General features: G+C 49.0%; 2 protein-coding genes across 6 annotated transcripts in view; one reads left to right on the forward strand and one right to left on the reverse strand.

Moving 5' to 3' along the window:
• RALGPS1 (Ral GEF with PH domain and SH3 binding motif 1) overlaps positions 1-24992 on the reverse strand; it is a 292316-nt gene that overhangs the window by 105982 nt on the left and 161342 nt on the right. The window lies entirely within an intron of this gene.
• Positions 1-24992, forward strand: part of ANGPTL2 (angiopoietin like 2) — a 36152-nt gene that overhangs the window by 4392 nt on the left and 6768 nt on the right. Inside the window, exon 2 of the mRNA XM_055336525.1 lies at positions 9705-10570. Coding sequence (XP_055192500.1) covers positions 9754-10570 — 817 coding nt within the window. The 5' untranslated portion in view covers positions 9705-9753. The remainder of the gene's footprint in view (positions 1-9704; positions 10571-24992) is intronic.

A 24992-nucleotide genomic window follows, 5' to 3' on the forward strand; every position in this document is an offset into this window, starting at 1 on the left:
GGGCGCCTGGGTGGCTCAGTGGGTTGGGCGTCTGACTCTTGGTTTTGGCTCAGGTCATGATCTTAAGGTCATGAGATTGAGCCTCCAATCAGGCTCTGTGCTGGGCGTGGAAACTGCTTGGAGTTCTTTCTCTCTCCCTCTGCCCCACTTACACTTTCTCTCTCTAAAGGGCGGGGTGGGGGCGGGGAGCCCAGAAGGATGTCTGTCCTTATCACTAAGAGGTGCCTGAGGAACAGCTCTGTTCCAGGAGTGACTGAAGTTCTGCCTGAAGTGGCCCCAGTTCAACCTCCATGAGCAAAAGGAGGTATTTCTTAGTCATTGTTGGCCTCTAATACTCAGGGCCAGTCAAAGAAGGGATTTGTGGAGTGGATGAAGGAAGGAATGAATAAATGAATGAAGCAAGCAAGCCTCAGATCCAGACCAACAAGCCTCTCTGTCCCATGGTACCACACAACTCTCCCCTGGGTTGTCCAGCCACCGCCCCTTTGGGGCACCTCTACTCCCACTTATGCCCCCTGCAATCCTCACCCCAGCTGGCTCAGCTGCCCCTGCAGCCCCGAACTGCCCTGCAGGGTACTGATCAGCATCCTACCTGTTCTCTGTCCTGCCTATTGCCATGGGCCCCTCGAGAGCAGGGAACTACTTGTTTTTGCTATATCTTCAGTTCTAGCGCAGGGGCCAGAACAGGGGAAGCGCTTGGGAGATACATTCAATGAATGAAATCCTTGAAGTCCTATTTAGGAATCTAAGTGCTGTCCTGGCTATTGGGTATTCAGAGGGGAAATGACACTGTCCCCGCTTTTAAGAAGCTCGCAGTCTAGGGGCACACAGCCAGATGAGCTGTGTCTGACATGCTGTGATGGACACAGAAAGCAGCCACAACTGCTCCTCGGGGCTGGAGGAGGGAAAGTGGCTTCAAAGGGAAGTGGACCTGGGAGGTCAACTGAGAGGGAGACAGGTGTGCATCAGGCAGGCCACGGGGGAAAGCGCAGAGGTAGGGAGCATGAGTGTGAGCGTGAGCACAGAGGCCCTATTTTAAAGCAGGATACCAACACGACCAGCTGCGAACTTCAGAAAGACGGGCCTGGAGCAGCCTGCCCCATGGAGTGCAGGGGAGCGAGCACCTGGAGTAGAGGGGTTGGTTAGGGCTGTGTGGGTAAGAGACCTGGCTCTGGGGCAGACAAATACAATTCCAGACCTGGCCTCTGGGGCTTGGTAGTTCTGGGGCTACCAAGTGGCTTCATCCCTGACCTCTGTTTCCTCTTCTGTGAGATGAGAATAATCACAGGCCCTACCTCACAGAGTTACTGGGATCTGAGAGATAGGCACAAAATGTGCTTGTCCCAGTGCTCAAAGGAGGAGGCCAAGCCAACAGGCTGAGGTGGCCTTGGGTGCCAACCATTCGGCCTGGCCTAGAAGAGTAGCTCCAGGCTGGGTCCAGAGTCCCCAGGAAGCCACTGTGGGACAGCAGTCCCTGGTTTCTTCTCCCTCTCATCTGAGGTTCCTCCAGACCCAGGGCTCCAGAGCACACAAGGCACTGCCGCAAACGCAGCAGCCAACTCAGAAGCTGGGCTCTGACATGGCTTCTGCAGACTCTCCCCGCCTCTGCTCTGTTGGCTGGGGCTTCTGGCACAGAGGGTTCAGTGCATAGGCTTTGGGGGAATCACAAAATGGTTCCCAAATAATGCACTGTGAAAAAGTAACAGCAGCATCCCTGTCCCCCTGGCAAAGGCAACCAGCGCCCCACTGCCTAACCATATCCCGTCTTGCCCTATGATCTCACAGTATGACCACAGCCGGCTTCCTCTGTGAACTCAGCCCTCCCCTGGAGCCCGCAGCTCCCCAGGGGCAGGAGCTTGAGAGCCAAGGGCATCAGGCAGATTCAACATTCTTCCAGGCAAATCTGTTTTATCTGACACTACCTGCCTGTCTGGTTTATGCCTATGTTCCCATCACCCATGACAAGGGTGGACCCAGGCTGTCACAGTTCACAAAGACCAGCTGGCAGGGAAGGTTAGGAGATGGAAGGCTGGATGGATGAACAAATGGCTCATTTGAAGGTCTTATGAGGGCTGAGCTGGCAGGGTCTGGGAACTGGCTCCAGACTCCTTGGGTGCCCACATGGCCTTCTAGTGGGGAATGAATCACAGGATCCTAGGCTGGGAGGGGATGGCAGTTGGAGATGTGGCTGTTCCCTCCCTGGCCCCCAGGCTAGCAATGAATCACCTAGGACAAATGAGGCACAGTTTCTTCAGGTTTTCTAAGGTGAGGACGCCACTGTTCATCCGCGATGCCCATTTTGGGGTCTTGCCACTTGGATAATCAAGAAGCTGCTTCTAACATCTAACAAAACTCCCCCTTGTACTAACCTGAAAGCCATTTCTACTTATTCAGTCAACAGTGACTAAGAAGCAATCTGCATCCTGGCCATGAAGCAAACAGACAGGCACCTTTTGTTCATCCTGGTTGGAGAATCAATCTTGATGGAAGTGAGGGCTTGGACATTGCCGCTGACAGCTGAATCCCAGTCCTGGTATTTATTCCAAGGAGCCTTAGACAAGTAACCTGACCTTTCTGGACCTGGGTTTACTCTCCTGCAAAATGCAGGTGATAATACTTTTCTCCTGGGTATAAAGGGACCTTATAATTTGGTGCCCAATCAGGACATTTTTGAAAATAAGAGGGGGTGCTATTAATAATTACATAACAGGCCTCAATGGGGGCTAACCTTATGCACAGAGCAGTACGTGCCAATGAGAAAGGGCACACCAGGCACATGGTGAGTTTACCAGAAACAGACAAGGCCTACTGTTATCTATACTTTTGGTTATATGGTCAGCTGGGCCCTCTGGGGCCCTTTTTTCTAGAATTTTCCTTTATCTGGATCTCTCCCACATCCTGGATTACCAATTGGTTTAGGTACCCACTGGTACACCATGCATCTCAACCCGCTTTAGTAGGAAAAGCTGTCAACTTCGAAGTTTTGGTTTTTTCTTCTCGGTCCTGATGTTGCCTGATGTTGATTGTTAATCAGGTCTATTGGACTGCCTCAAGCACACTCAAATTCCTAGCTACCCCAAAGGCAGATGCCAGGGGCCAGCCAGGCACACTCAGGGCCAAGTGGTTCCAGATTCCTGCACTGCCAGTGGCAAGGGGTCATTTCTCAGGCTTCCTGCAGGGCCCCTGGTCTAGACTTATCCCCAGCTTTCTGTGATCACAGAATTGTAGGGTAGGGCTGGTGACAGATGCAGGGGTGGGTTCTGTGAGCCTCTCACATGGGACTATAGCCTAGATGGGTGACAAGGCACCACCATGAGAGCTGGTTTGAATCCAGAAATTTCCCTGGGGTCAGCAGTCCTGGGGACTCCCCTTGCCTGTGGGGGTCAGAGAGCAATTTCTTTTGAGTGTCCTGTCACTCTAGCACTTTTCTTTCTATATATTCAGCATGGTATATTTTGGGGCTCCGCTACTGAGTAATTCGGTGACTATGGGTAAAATGACTCACGGTCTTAGAATATGAATAGTTCCCTCACCTGCAAATAAGGATAATTGTCAGCCCTGCTGTTAGTCTTAAAAGCATCTTTGTGGGAATTAGAAAATGGCTGTAATAATAAATACCCCAAACTACAAAGACCACTGAATGTGAGTTGTGCTCCTTAGAGTGGCAGAGTGCACAACTTGGGCCACCACCCATGGCAGCCTGAAATAACAGGGCTTCCCTCCTGAGGTTGTTGGGAGGATTAAGTAAGATCATGTATATAAAGTGCTTGAGTCATGTGACAACAGAGTGTGGTTATCATCTTCAGTGTTTGAACTTTTCTCATTCCTAACCCCCGGGGCCACCAGCTTCTGTTGCAGGGCAGGACAGAGCTCCCTCCTATAAAAACAATTCTTCCTACAAAGTGGCCCCATGCCTGGGCTGCAGTGCCATGGTGCTGAGTGGGAGGTGGACACACGGTGTGTGGCCCCACTGCACTGGGCCAAGCAGGGACACTCGGGCTGCCCACCAGAGGCTGGGTGGGACCCAAGCCCAGGGGAGGCTGCCTCCCAGTGTGCAGGGGCTGTCACGTGGCTTGGTCACACCAGCTCCACTTGTGGGGAGGGAAACCCGTACATAATGGAAACTCCTCACAATACAATGTGGAAAAGCAATTTTAAGAATCGTTTTTATTTTCCTTTCGAAGCCAAGGAAAACAGTTGCAGTTGCTTTTCTTTGTTGGTCAGAGGAAGAAAGTGGGGCGCACCACTCTGATTGCAGTGGAGTTCTCCAGGCCTAAGATGACTGGAATGCTGGGGAGGGTTATTTCTCTTGGGGTGCAATTAGTTGAATAAATATCAAGAGAGCAAAAGGAAACAAACTCATTACTGCCCATTAAGAACTGCCAAAGTAGCATAAAACTGAAGACGGGGGTTAGATTCTTTAAGGAAAACAACTCCAAAGCCGAGGGCAAGGCAAAGAGTACAGCCCTTGGTGTCAGGCTGACCTGAGCTCTCGGCTGGGTCAGCTCCAGCTCTTATCTGCATGGGATCCTGGGGAAGTCACTTAGCCTACCTGGGAGTCAGTGTTCTCATTTACAAAATAGAAGTGGGGGACAGCCACCTGGTTAGACTACCTGCGACGGTGTGTGTCAGGCACCCAGCACGGTGCCCTGCTCCTTCCCTTCCTTCTGGAACCCACTTGGCCCCAGATGACACCTGCCAAGCCCAGACCCCATGGAAAACTATCAGGAAGACCCAGAATCGTGAGCCCCAGAACTGGTGTCACTGGTAGGAGTGCCATCCAGAGCAAGATACCTGACACCCCCTCTCAAAACAGCAATAACTAACTAGCTTGAACGTTGGGATGATTAAATGATAATGTATGCAAAGGGCCTTGTGAACCTGAAAACTGTGTGTTAATTATCAAGTTTGGTGCTCTTTTTAATCAAACAATTGCTGAGAAATGCTCTTTCAAGACAGCACAGCCTATGCACTGCATTTGCCCAGCTGTTCCCTTCCCACTCTTGCCCAGCACCGTGTAAGATCCAGGGACAGCAAGACAGCCAGGACCCACCCAGTCTGACAGAGGACGGCTTTAGAGCTGGGTGGTAAGGCCAGACAGACCTCCTGCCCAGGGCCCAGCTCTGTAAGAGGCCCAAGGTCCTCCTCTGAAAAATGGGAGGAGCATTAATTATGGTATCACCCCCACCCTCCACTCCCATGTCAGAGGGTATGGTCAGTGTTCCTCACTGAGTCTGGCAACGTTGTCTGCCAGCATGCTGCCATCATGTTATTATTATCATCTCTAGTTTGGGAAGCATTTCTATGTCCTTTAAGTAGTGTGCAAGGCAGGTTAGATCGCCCCGTTAGATCACATTTCACCGAAGAGGCTTGGCCTTCAGGATCGCAAGTCCAAGGGCACAGGCTCTGATGGGGAAGCTCTGGGAGCCCAGGTTTGGGAAGGGACAAGGCTCAATGATAAACAGGGCCGCCCCGCCAGGTCTTGAGGCCTGAGAAGACTTGGAAATCAACCATTTCCTGGAGCCAGGTTGCTTCCCTGGGCCCCTGGTAGTTTCTCTGTCAAGGCCGAGGCCCGCACGAGCACCACCAGCATGGGCACCAGCTGCCTCAGGTGAGCGGCCTGTGGGAAGGCACCTACCTGCCCGCCCTAGCCTGCGGCGCTGCTCCTCCCCATTGTTTTGGGCCAGGCGTGGCCACGGGCTGGTGCAGGAGCAGCCAGAGTGCTCTGGAAACCAGGCAAACACTCACAAACTCAGCCCCGTTTCCACTCACGTCACCACAGCCCTACCTCGTAGCCCAACCCAGACCAAAGACCGCTGAACACCTTTCTCTGCCTGGCCTCGATCAAAGTGTGGGCTGGCCACACTTCCTCATTCAAGCAGAAAACAGTTCTGAGTGGCTCTGGGGAGCCCAGGGCCTGTTTTGTAACAGCCCACGAACTGGTACAAGGTGGGGCCTGGACCGAGGCTGCTCCCCAGAGAAGCCACAGAGGAGCCTGGGGAGGACAAGACTTCCAGCTTCCATGTCATGCTAATCTTTTTTTTTTTTTTTTTTTTTTTTTTTTTTTGTCTAAAGACCAAATTAAGTACATTTCTATGTCAGTAAGAGTTTGAAGGCTTGAATACATGAGATCAGATCAGGGACACTTTCCTGACTTCTCCAATTATTCCTGGTTCTGCCACCTTCCAGCTGTGTGATCTTAGGCAACTCACTCAGCCACTCTGAGTCTTAGTTTCCTCATCTGTAAAATGGAAATGACAGCAGAATCTTAACAGTATCTACCTTGAGAGAAGACAAAGTAGAAAATGCTTGCAAATGGCTTGTGAGGAGCAGGTAGGATGTTATTGATAAATATAAGAGATGACATCTAGGGCACCTGGGTGGCTTAGTTGGGTGTCTGCCTTCAGTTCAGGTCATGGTCCTGGCATCAAGGACTGTGTTGGGCTCCCTCCTCAGTGGAGAATCTGCTTCTCTCTCCCCTATTCATGTTTCTCTCTCTCAAAAGGAAAGAAGGAAAGAAAGGAAAGGAAAGGAAAGGAAAGGAAAGGAAAGGAAAGGAAAGGAAAGGAAAGGAAGGAAAGGAAAGGAAAGGAAAGGAAGAAGGAAGGAAGGAAGGAAGGAAGGAAGGAAGGAAGGAAGGAAGGAAGGAAGAAAGAAAGAAAGAAAGAAAGAAAGAAAGAAAGAAAGAAAGAAAGAAAAAAAGAGAGAGAAAGAAAGAAGAAAGAAAAGGCCTCCTCCTGTGTAGCTGGCACACCCTCATGCCATCACCTGCATGAGCTCCCCTGGCCCTGCCTCTCCATAGCCCTCCCCACTGTGTGGAAGCTGTTGTCAGGTGTGCCCTTTTATTCAGCCCAGAGATATTTACTGAGTGCCCATATATTCCAGGCCACATGCTTGGCATTGAGAATGGAGCAGTCAGCCCCCTGCCCTCCTTGCGGTTCCAGTCACGGGGGTGGGGTCAGGAAACATTTTACATCTGCTAACAATGAGGACTCTGGAGAGGAGGGTGGGGAGGTTACAGTTTTAAGTGACTGGATAGGCCTCACTGGGAAGGTAATATCTCAGCAAAGACCTTAAGAGGTGAAGGAGTGAGCAATGAGGAAAGGGGGTAAGAGTGTTCCAGTCAGGGAACAGCGTACAAAGGTCCTGAGTCACAATCGTGCTTGGCGAGCATACGGACCCCCTAGGAGGCTGTGGTGGCTGCAGTGGCATGAGGATGGGGTGGAGGGAGGGGATGAGAGGAGTCAGAGAAGAGGTCAGGGAGGGAGCGAGCCAGGTCTGCAAGAGCCAGAGACACCTTCTAAGCTTTTTCTCTGAATTGAGGAGCTCTCTAGGGATTCTGAGTAGAAGATGGAACTTTTTAAAAAGGATCAGGGATTCCCGGGTGGCTCAGCAGTTTAGCACCTGCCTTCAGCCCAGGGCGTGATCCTGGAGTCCTAGGATCAAGTTCCACGTCGGGCTCCCTGCATGGAGCCTGCTTCTCCCTCTGCCTCTCTATCTCTCATGAATAAATAAAAATAAATAAAAATCCTAAAAAAAAAAAAAAAAGAAAAGAAAAAGAAAAAGGATCACTCTGGCTACTGGGCTGAGGACAAAGGGCAGGAGCAGGTCCAGCAGCAGACAGGTCCAGGTGAGAGGTGGAGGGGGTGTAGTACCAGGGTGTAGGAGAGCTGACTAGCAGAAGCAGGACTCTGAGAATATGTCCAGGAAATTGCTATTATGATTTGGTAGTGAATTAGATGTGGGGCATGAAAAAGTGGAGTCAAGGTCATTGACTTCAAGGTTGTTGCCCTGAGCAACTGGAAGAGCAGAGCTTCCATTTACTAACACAGGAAAATCTGGGGTAAACATGTTTAGATAGAGGTGTGACGACATCAGTTCACTTCCAGATACGTTAAGTTTGAGATGCCTAGGAGATAGTAGGGTAGAAATGTCAAAGGGGCAGTTAGATATATGGGTCTGAAGTCAAAGGGGAAGGTCTGGGCTGGAGAAATAAATGTGGGAGTTAGCAGCACCTGAAGGCCACAAGACCACATGATATCACCGAGGTAAACAAGAGGTCTGAGGATGGAGCTCTGGGTCCCCCAGGACAGGAACAGAAGGATGAACCAGCAAAGGAGAGAGAAAGGGCAGCCAGTGAGAAAGGAAAAGGTGATCTTCAGGAAAGGAAGTGTAAGAAGGGAGTGACCAACCACATTCCCCAGTGTGGAGAGGCAAGTACTGATGAGGACTAAGAACAGGCCATTTGGTCTGGCAAGTGAGGCCACCAGTGATCCTGTCCAGAGCACTCATAGGGAAGGGGGGATCTAGGCCTGATGGGAGTGGGCTCAAGAGAACAGGAAGTGAGGGCCTTTCTGGAAACAAAGTACAGGCAGCCCTTCGGAGGGTTTTGCTAAAAAGGGGAGCAGAGGAATGGAACGGTAGCTGGAGAGGGGATGTGAGATCAAGAGAGGATTGATTTTCTTTAAGATGAGAGAAATAACAGCATGATTATAGGAAAAATGTGATCATGCAGGAGATATGGGGGAGAAACGCTGGAGCCATAGCCCTGGGTAGGCTAGAGGAAGGATGTGCACACATCCATCCCCTCCCTCTTGGCCCGGCTGACTCCTGCTCATCCCTCAAGGGGTCAGTGTAAAGGTCACTTTCTCAGGGAAGCTTTCTGGAATCCTCAGATTAGGTCAGTTCTCTGTTCTACCCTTTCACAGCATATGTTCCTGCTGCTCTGTGGCTCTTGGGGACTGTGCCACTGTGCGTAAGCCACGTAAGGGCAGGGCTGGCTCGGGCCTATGTGCGGCCGTACGCGTCCAGCAGCCAGCATGCTGCCTGGCACACCAGAATATCTGGTGAGGGAATGAATGGTCCAAGAGCAGAACTGAAACGAATCCAGAGACACATGCCTTTTTTCCGCTTCTGTCTGCTTTAATCACATTGCAGCGGCCAGGGGGAACTTGCAGTTACTGGCTATTGCAAATATTTGGATTTAGAAGAGCTCAGTTGTTTGTTCCTGTTTGGGCTCTTCAGCTTGTCTCTAACACACAGACCAAAGCCATGTGACTGGACACATCCTTCCATTGACATTGTCCACTACCAACTGAACAGATTCCATCCCGTGTCCAAAGATTTGTTCATTTCACAAATATTCACTGTAAGCCTGCTTTGTGTAGCATCCTGAGGACACAGGATGGAATCAGACACAGCACCTGCCCGCATGGAGTATGGAGTCCGCTAAAGAAGACCACACAGAACCCTCCCTATTCACCATGACTATCACAAATGCTTCAGTAAAGGGAAAGCCCAGGGGGGTTACAAACAGGTTAGAACAGGGAGACATAATGGTCTGGGGGGCATGAGGCAGAGAACAGAGATTAGATAAGCCTTCCCCTGCCTCCCTGCCCCAGCTTTGAGCTGCCGTCTGTGGTTTTCAGGTTTGGGCCAGGAGCTCTGCGAGGGGGCTGGGCTTGAGGGCGGGCTCTGGGAGTGGCAGGGCCATGGCCTCCTGCCTCCAGATGCCCCGGTCCCCTCCGGCTTCCTCTCTACCTCTGTGGAAGCCTGCCTGTCTCCTTCTGCTGCTTCCAGAAGGGCTGCCTCCTGAAGCTGCATTTTTGGAAAGATTTGCCTGGCAAGAAGGCTGAGCTCATTTATGGCACAGGCTGCTGGCAGTGACAACACCGTTACTGAATCTCCCTTCTGTTTACTTTCAGGTTTTCATAGGCTCTGTTCTCAAAGAGGAAGCACCATTTTGTGAGGACCATGAGGCTGCTGTGTGTGACATACTGGTGGCTGGGACTGCTGGCTGCCATGGGAACAGCTGCAGGCCAGAAGGAAAGCTTCGAGGGCACTGAGGAGGGCTCGCCCAGTGAGTTCATTTACCTGAACAGGTACAAACGGGCCAGCGAGTCTTCAGACAAGTGCACCTACACCTTCATTGTGCCCCAGCAGCGGGTCACAGGCGCCATCTGCGTCAACTCCAAGGAGCCTGAGGTGCTCCTGGAGAACCGGGTGCACAAGCAGGAGCTGGAGCTGCTCAACAGCGAGCTGCTCAAGCAGAAGCGACAAATTGAGACGCTACAGCAGCTGGTGGAGGTGGATGGCGGCATCGTGAGTGAGGTGAAGCTGCTGCGCAAGGAGAGCCGCAACATGAACTCACGGGTCACGCAGCTCTACATGCAGCTCCTGCATGAAATCATCCGCAAGCGGGACAATGCGCTGGAGCTCTCCCAGCTGGAGAACAGGATCCTCAACCAGACAGCCGACATGCTGCAGCTGGCCAGCAAGTATAAGGACCTGGAGCACAAGTACCAGCACCTGGCCACACTGGCCCACAACCAGTCTGAGATCATCGCGCAGCTCGAGGAGCACTGCCAGCGGGTGCCAGCAGCCAGGCCCGTGCCCCAGCCTCCCCCTGCCACCCCACCCCGGGTCTACCAGCCATCCCCTTACAACCGCATCATCAATCAGATCTCTACCAATGAGATCCAGAGTGATCAGAACCTGAAGGTGCTGCCTCCCCCTCTGCCTACCATGCCCACCCTCACCAGCCTCCCGTCCTCCACAGACAAGCCATCGGGTAAGTCCTTCCGGGAGGGAGGGAGCCTGCTCCATCTGGGCCTCAGAGCAGGCGCCAGGCTTCCCTTGGCTGAGACCACAAGTGGGGGAAAAGCCACAGCAAGCTGAAGCCGGGCCAACAGACTTGCACAATCCCCCGGCAATCCCTTGGGCCGAGCCTTGGCAGCAGGTGTGGGGGGCCGCAGGGGGCATGTTCCTTAGATGGATGCTCCAAGGTAGAACCCGGAAACAGGGCAAGCCCCAAAAGGGAACAAACGTTCTCTGGCTTCAGATGGGAAAGAGCCCCAGGCCTGTAGTTTTCTGGGCTCCATTTAGATGCTCTGTGTTGTCAAGGAGGATGTCTCTCCTGCAAGCTCTTGCTCTTATACTGTGCCCAGCATAGAACTGGCAATCGGTAAAATGCTCACCAAAGAAACTAAGAAGCCAAAGGAAAAGAAAGGGTTATCATGGCACAAGTATGATAAACATGTTGTAGGGGCTGGGGGATGGGACGGAGTACTTTCTGAAGCCCACACATTTTTTAGAGTCTTCTGTTGTCCCAACTTTTCAGTGACAATTCTACATACTCATAAATACGTGTTTCATCTTAAAATATGGTAATTCTCATAACATCATTATGGGGGAGGAATGGGGTTGCTGGTACATTCCAAAGCTTTACTAGGGTCCTGGCTTTGAGCATTTCACAGATACTGTATCACTAACCCTGTAGCTCCTTGTGGAAGATTAACTGAAAAAAAAAGGGTGACATGCTCAGGCTGGATTTGAATTCAGACCTTTACACTTTAAATCTAGGGTTGACTCCCCTGTGCTCTGGGACTCTGGGGAGATCATGAACCTAGCCCCCTGAAGCTCAGCCTCTCATTCATCCAGGACCTTGTGAGCCTTCCATATGGGCTGTCAGATGAAAACTGGATTGATCTTTGCAGAAACTAACCAAGTATCTGCTATAAGTCAGTAATTTTGGCATCACTTCGTTGTATAAGCGGGGAGATATTTTTACTGAAAATATCCTGTTTTATACTTATTTCACACTTCTGAAAATAATCAGCAGTACTGGGAAGAGCAGCTTCTTGCTAATTCCAGAAAGAGGGTGGCCCACGCAAAAGACAAGGGCAACATGTTTGTACGTCTGTGATGGGGAGAGCATCTGCCTGCAGCACCCCACACCTCACAGGAAAGCCCTCTACTGGGTTTGCAGGAGAACATATGCTTTGAACAGACTGACCTGGATTCAAATTCTAATTTCCCCTACTGATTAGCTCTAGGATATTAGGCAAGTCACCTTGCCTCTCAGAGCCTCTGTTTGTTCTGTTTCAATCTGTCAACTGGGGACAGATTAAAATAATGCCTACCCAAAGATGAAATGAAATACTGAAAAAACAAATGTGTCTGGAATGGTGCTGGGTCCGTGGGAAGTCTCAATACTTGGTAGCTCTCTGTTTCCTTCCATTTTTTGTTTGTTTGTTTCATCTTAAAGCAAGGAGATTGAAATAAATAAATAGCCCCCTTTTAGTGCTGGCATTCTACAGCAGGTGACTGGCTCATCTGTACATGTGTCTGTTTAAATCAGAAGCTCCAAAAGAGAGGGCAGAGTGTGCTAATAGGTCTTGATAGAATACCCAGAGGGTAAAACATGCCCTTGGGCACGAAATGAAGACTAAGCTGTTTGTCAGTCTTTTTCTTTTATTTTTTATTTTTTTTTTCTGATCGTCACAGAGAGAGAGAGAGAGAGAGAGAGAGAGAGAGAGAGAGAGAGAGGCAGAACACAGGCAGAGGGAGAAGCAGGCTCCATGCACCGGGGGCCCGACGTGGGACTCGATCCCGGGTCTCCAGGATCGCTCCCTGGGCCAAAGGCAGGCGCTAAACCGCTGCGCCACCCAGGGATCCCTGTTTGTCATAGTCTTAACATCCGGCTGACCTCAGTGTTACCCGACAGACCTGCTCTCGCCTAAGCATCTCTGGTTTCTGAGTCAATGATTTCAGGACATCCCTGAGCTTGAACTGAGCTGAAAGGTATCTAGTGTTGGAAGAAAGACCTAGGTTTGCATCAACCTCTTAGTAGTGGTTTGTGAGGAAGTTACTTAGCTCCCCTGAGCCGCAATTTTTCCCTCTGTAAAATGGGGACAGGAGTTATCATACTGCAGGGTTACTGTGGAAACTCAATGCAGTCAGGCGTGTGATATTATGTCAGCCAACCATGGATGTGCTCCTGCTCTGTGCCAGTTACAGAGCCAGGCTTAGAGGAGCTGGTGAAAACTCTGGTCCCAACCTGTAGGAACTCAGTCTAGGGGAGTTTGCAGATGCATGAATGCAATGGGATCTATTCAGTGCCCTCCAATTCTATCCCCCAAAATCAGCACATCAGATCTGATGAAGGATTTTGCTGAGGGGGAACATTTATCAAGGCTACAATTTCCAGAATGTTTTAAGACTTGATGGGACTGACATGCCAAAGTACTTGAAATCAGGAATTCAGTGAAAATCAGGGTCTGTGTAGTCACTATGGTAATATCACAGTGTGCTAAGTGCCCTGCAGAGCAGCGAATGAGGGGCTCTCAGGACACTAAAGTAGCATGTGTGACTGAGTCTGCCTGGACTAGAAGGGAGAAGCCGGACAGAGATGGGACTTCTGTGTTGCATCTTGAATGATTTCTAAGAGTTTACCAGACCAAGGAGTTGGGAAATGGGGTTACTAGCTGGTCTTTGACAGAGATGAGTCTGTGCAAAGTCCTGGGATCATGGCCCTACTCCTGGTACCTCAAATGGTCTGGGACCCCTGCTTCTTCATACTTACAGTCCAGCATGGGCTGTGCATTCCAAGGCCCCTGCACGCACCCAGCCCACTTTCCCTCCCACTCAAGGAAGCACACCTACATGGGAGGCAATGGCAGTGACTTTCTGTGGACATAACAAATGCACTATAATTTACACTTTTTTTTTTTTTTAAAGCAAAGCCCTCTCAAAGCCCTCCCAAGTGTTGGTACTGATGTTGGTAACAGATTCATTGTGACCCATCTCCCCAATTAGACCCCACTCAAGGTATTACCAGCCAGATCTGGTCATGGAAGCTGACTAGATGGACAGGAAGGGCCCTGTCCTTTCCTGGGTGGAAAAGGCAGACGGCCTTTCTTAGCCAATCGGCAGGGAGCTCTTATCAGGCCTGTTCTGAGAGCTTGCAGGTAGGTTCTGTGCCTGGAAGACAAAACCTTTTTCTGTGCTCTTAACCACAAGATCCTTTGTTCCTAAGGAACATTTGGCCAGAAACACTTTTGTGTGCATGACTTGGCAGTTTCTAAATCTTTCATCCCATAACCTCAGGGCCATCCCCTCTTTTCCTCACTGTCTGGGCTGCTTGGGCCACAGTACACCTTCTCCAGGGGACTGCGGGAGCCATGGCCACTTATCTGGGAGCTGCACTTACCAGCTTGTTACCAGCCAGACAGTAAGAGGCTGGCCCCAGGCCAGGCCCAAGCTGCCCAGGAAGGGAGGCCCAGGCAACCCCTGGCTTTCCTGGTGTCTGACTTGGGTTCTGTCCTGTCTCAGTTCTTGCCAGACCTGGGTCATTTCAGTTAGGATGATGCTTTGACAAGCAAGGCCAAAGGGCCCTGCTTGTGGCCCCTTCTCCCCATGATCTGGCTGCTGCCGCCTGCCCTTCCTCTTTTCCTCTCCACTTTCTCATACTCACACATCCCCTGACCTCTTTCTCCATGTGTGTGCCCTTGACACGCACACACGCACATGCGCACCAATCAGGTCTGCTAAAGAGGAAGACTGCACAGGTCACAAAAAGGCACAAAAATGGACAGGATGGAGCCTCAGTGCTGGCCTCCTCCCAAGATGGTCCAGGAGGCCTGGGGCACTGTCCCTCAGCTCTGCACAGGCACAGCCATGCACATGCCAGCCCTCCTGCTGTGGCACCCGCCCTCAAGAGCGATCAGAGGAGGAAAGGCAGTATTAGCACCAACTGCCACAGCATGGCCCTGCCTGCAACAAATCCTTAAAAACCAAAAGTAGTAGGCATTTCTAGCTGTTTTCTCTATTGAGAACATAATCAGCTCAGTTTGTTTCTCAGTGGGTAAAGAAGGGACCATACAATCATAAAAGATTAGAGCTTGTTCGGGGCCTTATCACCCCAGGGCCTGTCAGTGACAGAGCCAAGATCAGTCCCTGGACTTGTAAGTTCCAGGATATCGAGGTTCAGATTGATTAAGTAACTTAGCGAAGACAATACAGCTAGTAAGTGGCTCAGCCAAGGCTCAAACTCAAGTCTGTCTTAACCATTCTGGGACACTGCACATTTCCACAGAAAGGCTAGAGGGGAACTGGTGTGAAAATCACTCTATAAATGCTGGACTTGGCCTCAGGTGCCAGCTGCCTGAGATGTGACCCTCCATCACTATTTCATGTACTAGGTTCCAAGCAGCTCCTTGTAAAAGAGCTCTGGGAACAGAGTTGGTGGATTTGTTATTACAACTCTCACAGTTCTAACAACATAAGACATTGTCACTGCAAACTCATCAATATCATGCCTCCCCCTTATGCAGGCCTGGGAGGAGCCAACCACACCAACCATCTACACTGGCTTATCAGTCACACAAATGACTATTGTGGTGAACTACGTAGCAGACTAAATCATATAACCCTGAGATACCAAAAAAAAAAAAAAAAAAAAAAGAAGAAAGAAATGGAAAAGAAAGGAAAAGAGAGAGATAAAGCAGAACTGAGCATCATACTGCAGAATCTCTACAACTGAGTTAATGGGGGGCTCAGTCAATTAAATGTCTGCCTTCGGCTCAGGTCATGATCCCAGGGTCCCAGAATCGAGCCCCACATCGTGCTTCCTGCTCACAGGGGAGTCTGCTTCTCCCTCTCTCTCTCTCTCTGCTCCTCCTCCTGCTCATGTTTTCTTGCTCGCTTATTTTCTCTCTCTGATAAATAAATGTAATTTAAAAAAATTTTAAATAAATAAAACTGAGCTCTTCCACAGAAATCATAATATGCACCTGAGTTCCAGTAAATGGACCCAACTAAAACTGCAGATAAATCTGATCTTTATTTTGTCTTTAAGCTGGACAGATTCTCTGGGTGTATTTGTACTCAGCATTTCAACATCCAGGAAAATCTGAAGATGTGATTTCTTTAAAGATATTAACTCTACATATATAAAAATCAGCAGATGTGCTCTGTTCCTGGGGCCACACCAGTTGGCAACCACATTGTTTCACTACTAATGCAGAGACCCGTTCCTCCCAATAGATGCCCTATGGCCAGAGAGGCACAGGCAACTTGAACATGAGTGTTTTCCTAGATGGCTTTTCCCTCCTATATTTTACCTCCGTGAGGTAGGAAATATGTATGTTAGATTGTGATTTTAAAACAGACATGATATGTTATACTGTGGCTTCCATTCCTTCTGGAGGTCAAGTAATTGTCGATCCAGGTGGAAAATTGTTGGTCCCATGGGCAGACCAACTCTGATACCAGGCTTCTGAGCCTGAAGCTCTGTGGGGAGTTGGAGGGGTTTTATGAGGGTGTGAGAGTGGCTGTAGTCACCATAGGCTCTGCCTTTCAGTTCTCAGAAGCTGATGGAAAACCCAACCCTGGTCTCTTGCCTCCAGAGCTTGTGCTGTTTTCACTGTACTATGCGGTCTTATTCTTGAAATGTTATTGTTGAACAAAATAAGATTCTCAGATTCATTACAGACTACATAATCCAGTGATATTTCAAAGAGCATTCTTCGTTAGCTTCTTCATAAACAAAGACCATTTGGGTTCAAGGTGGGTCATCTTCCTACTAGCTTTGCTTTCTTTCTCTTTTCTCCTGGATAGCTCAGGGAACGGATCACAGAGAGCCTTTTGAGTGTGATGGCAAGTTCTCCCTCTATTACTTGGGCATTTTCTAAGGAAGACATTCAGTTAAATGCTCAGGCTCTTTAAAGCCCCAAAGGATAAACTATCAACTTGTTACTATTTACAGTGGTGATTTGGCATCTGGGGCCTGGAAATCCCAACAGTTTGGCACTTGGCAAACCGAGAGTAATCTGGAAAATCCTGGAGCTCAGGCATCTGCAGCCAGCTCCCCAGCCAAACAGACTGTTGTGGTGGATTTCTGTGGTAGATTCAATTGTAACCTTGAGATGCTGCCCGCCCCCCCCCAAAAAAAAAGACTGATAACACAGAATTAAGGTAGCATCACACTACCTGGTGCCTAAAACAAGGGTGGTTAGGGTCATGGAGTGCACTCAGTAGAGCACTTGCTGTAAAAGTCAGGTTTCAACTTCAGCTACCCCTGTAAGGACTAAGATCTAAAGAGCACATTAAAAAGAAGCCTGATGATCCTGGCTTTGTATCTCAAGATGAGCCAGTAGAGCCACAAGACCTGGGATGGTATTATAGAATCCTTTTCTCAAATGAATGCATTATTTTCCTTTAACAGATTTTTAATATAATGATTTAAGTTAAAATTACTCTGTATCTAAGAGAAATTTTGCTAAGCAAAAGAAAATTTTAGTTTAAATGACAAATGTAATGTTTTTAAAAACAAAAACCACCCTCTAACTGTTGAAATTAAGATATCCTTTGGGGGTCTGTCTAGAGTAACGTTCAAAAGAATAGAAAATCCTTGGGCAGCCCAGGTGGCTCAGCGGTTTAGCGCCACCTTCAGCCCAGAGCCTGATCCTGGGGCCACGAGATCGAGTCCCACGTCGGGCTCCCTGCATGGAGCCTGCTTCTCTCTCTGCCTGTGTCTCTGCCCCTCTCTCTCTGTGTCTCTCTCTCATGAATAAATAAAATCTTAAAAAAAACCACAAAATAATAGAAAATCCAATCACCTGGATTTTTGGTGTCTATCCCAGACAACATGCCAACTTTCTACTACAGACTGTCCCAACTCTCCCAGGTTTTGGTTTGAATCCTGATTATCCGCAGCTGTGGGGCCCCCGTTTCCAGATGGACTTATCATTGATGCTCAAACTAGAAAGAATAGAATGAAGGTGACAAAGGGAACACAGCTCACAGTGGTGAGGAGATGGAGACAGGAGAAGGCATGTGGGGCACTGACTTGGTCCAGAAAGCGAGACTGGCTGGACGGACACACTATCATGCCCTGGATGAGGCTGCTGCCCAGAAGGATCTCAGAGACTGACAAGGAGACGAAACCCCAAACAATCCTAGTACGATGAAACAGACTCAGACTCAGCACAGCACGGAGAAGCAGGCCCAGAAGGCAGATGTGAGTTCTAACCCCAGAGCCTCCCCCTTTCTGGCCATGCGGTCTCTCTAGGACTTAGTTTGCTCACTGTTGCAGGTGCTCATGAGGATGAAGAGAAAGCATGTGTACAGCACCTGGCAGGCGAAAGGCTCTAGATACATGGCAGTCATCATTCTTACTATATTCCAGTAGAGATAAAGATATCTAGGCATTATGGGAACCCCAAGGAGGATTAAGTAGCTCTTGCAGGGTTGGGGAGGACTTCCTGGAGGAGGAGATGAGGAGGCTGAGGGTGTGGCAGATAAGCTCTCAGAACTAGTGCCAGCAATCAACCAGAAATCATGAAGACGATGTGTGGCACTGGGCAAATGCCCTCTTTTCATAAATAGAAAGGACGAGATACTAGAAATTATATATCAATTGGTTTAAGCTGCAGCAAAATCATAGAAAAGATTATATAAAGAGGAGTTTGTGAGCATTTGAAAAATTAAAAGGTGATCAATGAAAGCCAACATAGAAAAAAAAAAAAAAAGAAAGAAAGAAAGCCAACATAGGTTCTCTAAGCACAGGCCCATAGGCTGATTCCCTTTCTCAGAGGGGTTTACAGGATGGCAGATCATAGGCACACCACCGGTGTGGCACTTGTGGATTGCAGTCATGGATCTGATAAGCTCTTCCATATGTGCCTACAGAACCACACCATCAATCCCTGGACTGAGAGAGGCTTGTTCATTCTCATCACTATACCCAGGGAGCCTTGGTACACTGCCTACCTCTACCTCTACGTCCAGGGACCTCCCTCCCTCAGGCAGCCCTGGGCACCACTGACCAGTGAACCCAGCGAGCCCCAGGGCTTTACCCCTAGGAGTATGGGAGCCATGGTGAGCCAAGCCAGTGAGCCGAGCCGGTGAGCCAGCTCCGCAGCCCCTGTAGGGCTAAACTCCTTCCTCTTTTAAATTGCTTTAAAGCCCATATTTCTCCCCCTGCCCAAAGGTACTGATGGGACACCCAGGAGTGGGCACAACACTTTTGAAAGTGTTTTTTGGGAGGCAATGCTGCAATGTCTGTCTATCCTGAGATCAAATTGGCAGAAACAGGACCCCTTTAAAAAGCTCCTGGAGGACGCTGGGAGCTCTTACTTGGGAGGTCTCACAGTGTATCACAGCCACTGAAATCCACACATCTAATATAACTTTTACTGTAAAAATTTTGAAAGGATTTTTTAAATTTTGCTTTTGAAATTATTTGGCCAAGAGTAACACAATTAATTTATGGCTGGCTCTGATTTCTCGGCAAACATCAGGCATGTTCAAGAATTCTTGGGAAGTGAGAAAAATCTAACCTACAAATTGTTTTCAAAAGTAGTAATGTTTTTATGAAGACTAAAATTAACAATTAATGAACCTGACAAGATGTTCCAGTTTGTAGAAATTAAGTACTTCTAAATTTTGATTTTGCAGTTTTCTTTTCATATTTCAGAGCCAATAAATTTTTTTAGGCCTTAAACACTTTCATAAACTCGGCCCCAGGTACTGTGCCTGTCCATCATTTGTGGACTAAAGCAGCCTCAACAGTGGGCATAAGCATTTGGACCCTTTCCCCAAAAGGACCAGAAATAACCACGATGTCGGCTCTCAGGCCCCATAGGAACTTGAGATGCCTTTGGGAACACACCAGCTGTTTCTGTGTTTATTGTTTTGTAGTCTGGTTCATTGAAAAGTGGTGATTGACATAGAATATACATGTTCACAACCAAAATATTATTTCCCCACACCTTCTAGATAAATGAGGTTCAAGCAGCACATATAATCCTTCCTTACCAACCCTCCTCCCCGGTGTCTGCTTTCCTGCCCTCAGAGGAGTCCTGCTGCAGGCCAGGGCAGGGCTCACACCTAAGCAGTCCACATGCCCTGGCTCTCAGATGTATTAATTTGGGTAAGAAATTCCAGACCCAATTTCAACATCTAGTCATTTCTCTGGTTAGAAAAACATTTAAGGGAGTGGCAAAAAGACGTTCTGGAGAGACAGATCATCACTGATAGTAACTGAAAACAGCATACCGTTCTCACAAAAAAGTAGTGTGTCTTGGTGCTATCACAGAAGCCTCTCTCCAGTGCCCAAGTATGAACTAAAACATCCCTAGGACATTTCCCACAGGCCACAGGGCCTCTGCATAGCCTCAGGTGGTCAAGTCCCAAGATGCGGGCTTATGGGTCAAAGAGGCCAGTCACACTGCTGGCCAGCCATGTGGTGTGGTCCAGCTAATGGCCAGGAAGGACCCTGCTCCTATCCACATGCCTCAGGAGCAGCCAGGGAGAAGAGCCATGGCCATTTACTCACTTCTCAGCTCCTTGCCTCCAGGGTGCAGCCAGTGGGCTTGGTAAGATATTCACAGGGCCACGTTTCCCTCGCAAGAGAGATGACTACCCTGACAGTTGATGTAGTTGGTAAACTCATTTCTCCATGGGACAGAAGTAGGCAGGTCAGGCTGACCTGGCCTGCCCCAGACTCAGAGAGGAAACTGGGACTAGGCAGTTATACTGAGGTTTGCCTGGCCTGGCTACAGGCTCCAAACCAGCTTTATGGGAAAGTTACTTTACTGGGAATACTGAGCATTAGCCATCAACAAGTGATTCCTGGTTTCCTGGTGAGCCATGTTCCTTGTGTGCAAGAACCCTGGAGAGGAAGAAAGAGGCAGGGAAGGGGCTCAGGCATCCAAACCCGATCACTCCAACCCTCACCAAGTTGGATGTAGGGGTTTGGGGGCCCAAGACCCGTATGCTTTGTGTTCCCACTGCCAATATCCCTTCTTCCTGAGGTCTCCTGACTCTGGTCCTGTGTGCTCTCCACACCCCGTGTTGCTTCTTTAAGGAACCACGCAGACTCAGCTCAGCCATGACGACTGTACTTCCCTTCAATGGAATGTTCCGGCTACAGCTCCACCAAGAGCGTAAATATGGTCTTTATAGAGATGAGGTCGGGTGCTACTCCACTCAGAGCCCTGGTGCTGCCGAGTTAGTGTTGGCCTGGCACTCTGAGCAACGCTGCCCTTTCAGAAGAGGAGCCAAGCCAAATACTGCCTGGGCACTTGCACTGTTCCAAAGGGAGAGCTCTGCCCATTGCAGACTAAAAATGCAGTTTCATTGACAAAAAAGATTTCCATTCTTCATTTTGGTATCTCTTTGGGGGTCTCTCTGCTGAAACTATGACTTTTTAAATGTGCTTTGCAGAAAACATCTACCAGTACACCATTGTATATTTAAACTTGCAAATTGAAAAGCAAATACAGTAACTTGCTTGTGTGTATTTCGGTGAGGGTGGGTTGGGGGAGTGGGCAGTATCAAAAGCATCAGCTTTCATCCAGCACCGGAAAGAGTGAGAAAGAACCCTCACTGATACCTGGTCTAGCTGGCCTCATGCTGGGTGCTCTTGTATTCCTGAGACCCCCAGAACAGGTGGGTTCATCCCCTCTGTGTACAGAAGAAGAAACTGAGGCCTAAGGAATTTCCCAAGGATACACACTATAAGGTGATGAGGCCACCGAGATTTGAGCTGAGGGCTCCTGACTCATGTATTCACATCGGTTACAGATTTCTCATCAAAGTAGGACATTTTGATTCAGCCATTTTAACGGAGCCACACGATAGTCTCACTGCTGCCACTGTCCACTCCCTGATCGTTTTACTACTGCCAGTGTTTCAATGCTAAGTATTTCGTCTGACTCATTTTCATCTATCATTTAATTTTATTTTTTTTTAAGGTTTTATTTATTTATTCATGAGAGACACAGAGAGAGAGAGGCAGAGGAACAGGCAGAGGGAGAAGCAGGCTCCCTGCAGTGCGCCTGATGTGGGACTCGATCCTGGGACTCTGGAATCACACCCTGGGCCAAAGGCGGGCGCTAAACCACTGAGCCACCCAGGGATCCCTCATTTAATTTTCTTACCTTTGTCACTGGTGCCTTTAATGTAAGAAAAGGGCATGTGTTTCGGTGTAGAAGGTTTGGTAGCGTGCTGCTCTGCAAGGGTTTCGGAGGAAAAATTGTCTGGAAATGTGGTTGATGATGGAAGCTGATGGGTCCTGAGTATCATGCCAAGTGCAGAGTGCAGGGGACTCGGGGAATTTTTTTTGTAATACTAAATGTCTCTTTACTAGTTTATTCCTACTCCATGATTCTAGAAAGGACATCAGACCTAAAACCTTTAAAGGAAAGAACTGCATGATTTACCCTAAAGATTAAAAAAAAAAAAAAAAAAGGAAATCCTACATTAAAAAGACACTAAAATAGTCGAAAATGGGCAAAGGACACCAAAAGGTAAAAAGAAGAAAAATAAATCACCAATAAAGAGTCTGGAAAGGTATTAATGCCTTGACAAAGAAGTGTACATTTTTATTTTTTAAACCCAGCTGACTAGCAGATTAAAAATAGGCTTAGGGACACAGAGATAAGTCAGCCTGGGCCCCCCACCCTGGAGTTCACTCTGGAGCACCCAGACCACCTGGGTTCAGACACTGGATCAGGGGTGTCACCTCATGTCCTCATGCTCCCATTTCCTTATCTGTCAAATGGGTGACTACTGGCTACCTCACACTTTACAACATTTGCCTTTTTTTAAAGATTATGTATGTATGTATGTATTTATTAGACAAAGAGAGCAAGCACACGCATGTACATAAGCAAGAGGAGGGGCAGAGGGGGAGGGAGAAAGAATCTCAAGTAGACTCCACACTGAGTGTGGAGCCTGATGAGAAGCTCGATCTCACAACCAGGACATCACAACCTGAGCTGAAACCAAGAGTTGGGTGCTTAACCGACTGAGCCACCCAGGTGCCCCTTAACACTTGCCTTTTAAAAAGACCCCTTGGGGCACCTGGGTGGCTCAATCGGTGAAGCACCTGCCTTCAGCTCAGGTCATGATCCCAGGACTCTGGGATCGAGCCCCACATTGGGCTCCCTGCTCAGTGGGGAGTCTGCTTCTCCTGCTCCCTCTGTGTGACCCCCTCTCCTGCCTGGCTTGTACTGTTTCTCTCTCTCAAAAAAAAAATAAATGAATAAAATCTTAAAAAAAAAAGGGGGCCCTTTGTAGAAATGTCAGTGGTATAGCTGAAACAATTGATGGCACCCAGAAAAGCAGCTCAGGCTGGGAGTTGAGAGACTGACCCATTACTCTCCCAAGTGCCTCCAAAGCCTCTTCCAACATAGTGCCTCCTTCAAAGCCAGACTGTCCCTCTGAGAACCCCACCAGAGCCCCAGAGCGGCCCTGCAGTAAGGGGGCTGGCTGCTTGTTTTAAAGGGGTGATGTTCTGCAGGCCTCTACTGGGCCTTCTGTCACCAGCATTCCCATCAAACAGCCTCTCCTGTGCTTCTCACTTGGGAAAGAGCTGGGAGCCCTCCCATGCCTGCTGCATGCTCTGCTCCAGCTGTCGGGGACAGACTCCCATTCTCTGCCCTGGTCCCTGGGGCTGGGGGTTGAACACAAGCAAAACATTTTTCTCTTTCCTGAGTGCTCTTTCTGGAGATCTGGCCTCCCCTTCCCCAGGAAGGGAGAGGCACAAGGCAAAGAGAGAAGCAGCAGCTGTGCCACATCTCCAAGGCTAGTGCCTGGGGCCCTGCCCCATCCCTTGAAGGTGAAGAGGGCTGGTGAACAGGTAAATTGGTGAGAAGCTCTCCCTGGAGGATGAAGGAGGAGTACCCTGGGTTAACTGTCAGTGGTAAACACCTGTGCACACATCAAGGTGCATTACTAGGCTCTTGCTCCCCCCTCTCTTGCTCTTCCATTAGGTTTCTGGTGGGAATGCTCAAACAGAGCGAGGGCTCAGGAGAAGCCCACCTGAGCTGCCTGGTAAGACCCAAAAAAAACCAAAACTTTTCTCATTTAACCATCATGTATAGACTAACCAAGCCCAACTACAACCAGGAAGGAATTTGAGAAGTTAGATCCACAGAGGATAAGCTGAGAATACCTACTGCCAATGTCCTTCCCTGACACGCAGAAGAGAAAGGACAAGAATACACAGGAATTAAAGTTGAGAGAAGGCTGGCGAGGTCAGCTCTCCCCTTGCTGGGCATCAGAGCAGCCCCCACCCGGCCCTACGCTTCCACAACCCAGCTCGGTACCTGCCAAGGCTGAGGCTCAATAAATAGTTATTAGAATAAACATACACATTCACAGAAAGAACAAGATGGAATTGCATCAGTATTTTTGGTCTTAACCATTCTTGGTTTGAGGACTATTGTGAAGAGAAGCTGGAGCAAATTGTGGCAATTATATTTATTTTTAAAATATGTAGTTCAATGGCTAGGTCTTGAAAAACTTCAGAAGGTTCCTGAGATCAATAAGGAAGAACCTAGGGATGCCTGGGTGGCTCAGCGGTTGAGCGTCTGCCTTCGGCTCAGGGCATGATCCCGGGATCCAGGATCGAGTCCCGCAATGGGCTCCCTGCAGGGAGCCTGCTTCTCCCTCTGCCTGTGTCTCTGCTTCTCTCTGTCTCTCATGAATAAAAAAATTAAAAAAATAAAAAATAAAACTTTAAAAATAAGGAGGAACCTAGCTTCTTTGGACCTTGGAGATTCCAGTTTCAGCCTCCTTGCTGATAGGACCAACTACCATGAAACTGCTGGGAGAGGTATGGGGGTCGAGGGGGCAGGGAGAGGTTTACAGTAGCTGTTCAGACCCCCAGTAGCACCCATTCTTTCTGACTAGGCTGCCCAAGCTTAGTGAAGTCTCAGAAAAATCAGAGAACCCACCCAGTCTCAGTTTGAGAAGAGAGCCATGGACTGGGAGGCTTCCCAGACATCAAGCAAGTCTGTGGATGTGCTTATAAAGCAGTGACCTCAGAATGTATGAGCTCTGAGCATCTGGCTCTAACTGGACTTCCTATGGAAAATATACAAATTGGGCTGAGTAGGACTGGGTCCCCTCTCCCCTCGCCCCCCCCCCAAAAAAAAAAGCTCTTTGGAGGCCAGTGTCTGCATCTCAGAAATATCCTGAAACCTCTGGCTACGTGGCCAAATTCTGGATAACACTTGGGTACTAGGACTCCATGGAAGTTCATCACTAAAGACTACAATTGTCCCTGAGTGCTATTGTTGAAAAGGCAAGATTGAGTCAGAACAGACATGGCGTGGGTCAACCTCAGCCCTCAGGACTCACGAGAGCAGTAACCCATCTCCCTGCCCAGTGCAGAGCTGACGGAACCCAAACACTGCCAA

The sequence above is a fragment of the Nyctereutes procyonoides genome, unplaced genomic scaffold, assembly GCF_905146905.1.
Source record: "Nyctereutes procyonoides isolate TBG_1078 unplaced genomic scaffold, NYPRO_anot_genome, whole genome shotgun sequence".
Taxonomy (NCBI): domain Eukaryota; kingdom Metazoa; phylum Chordata; class Mammalia; order Carnivora; family Canidae; genus Nyctereutes; species Nyctereutes procyonoides.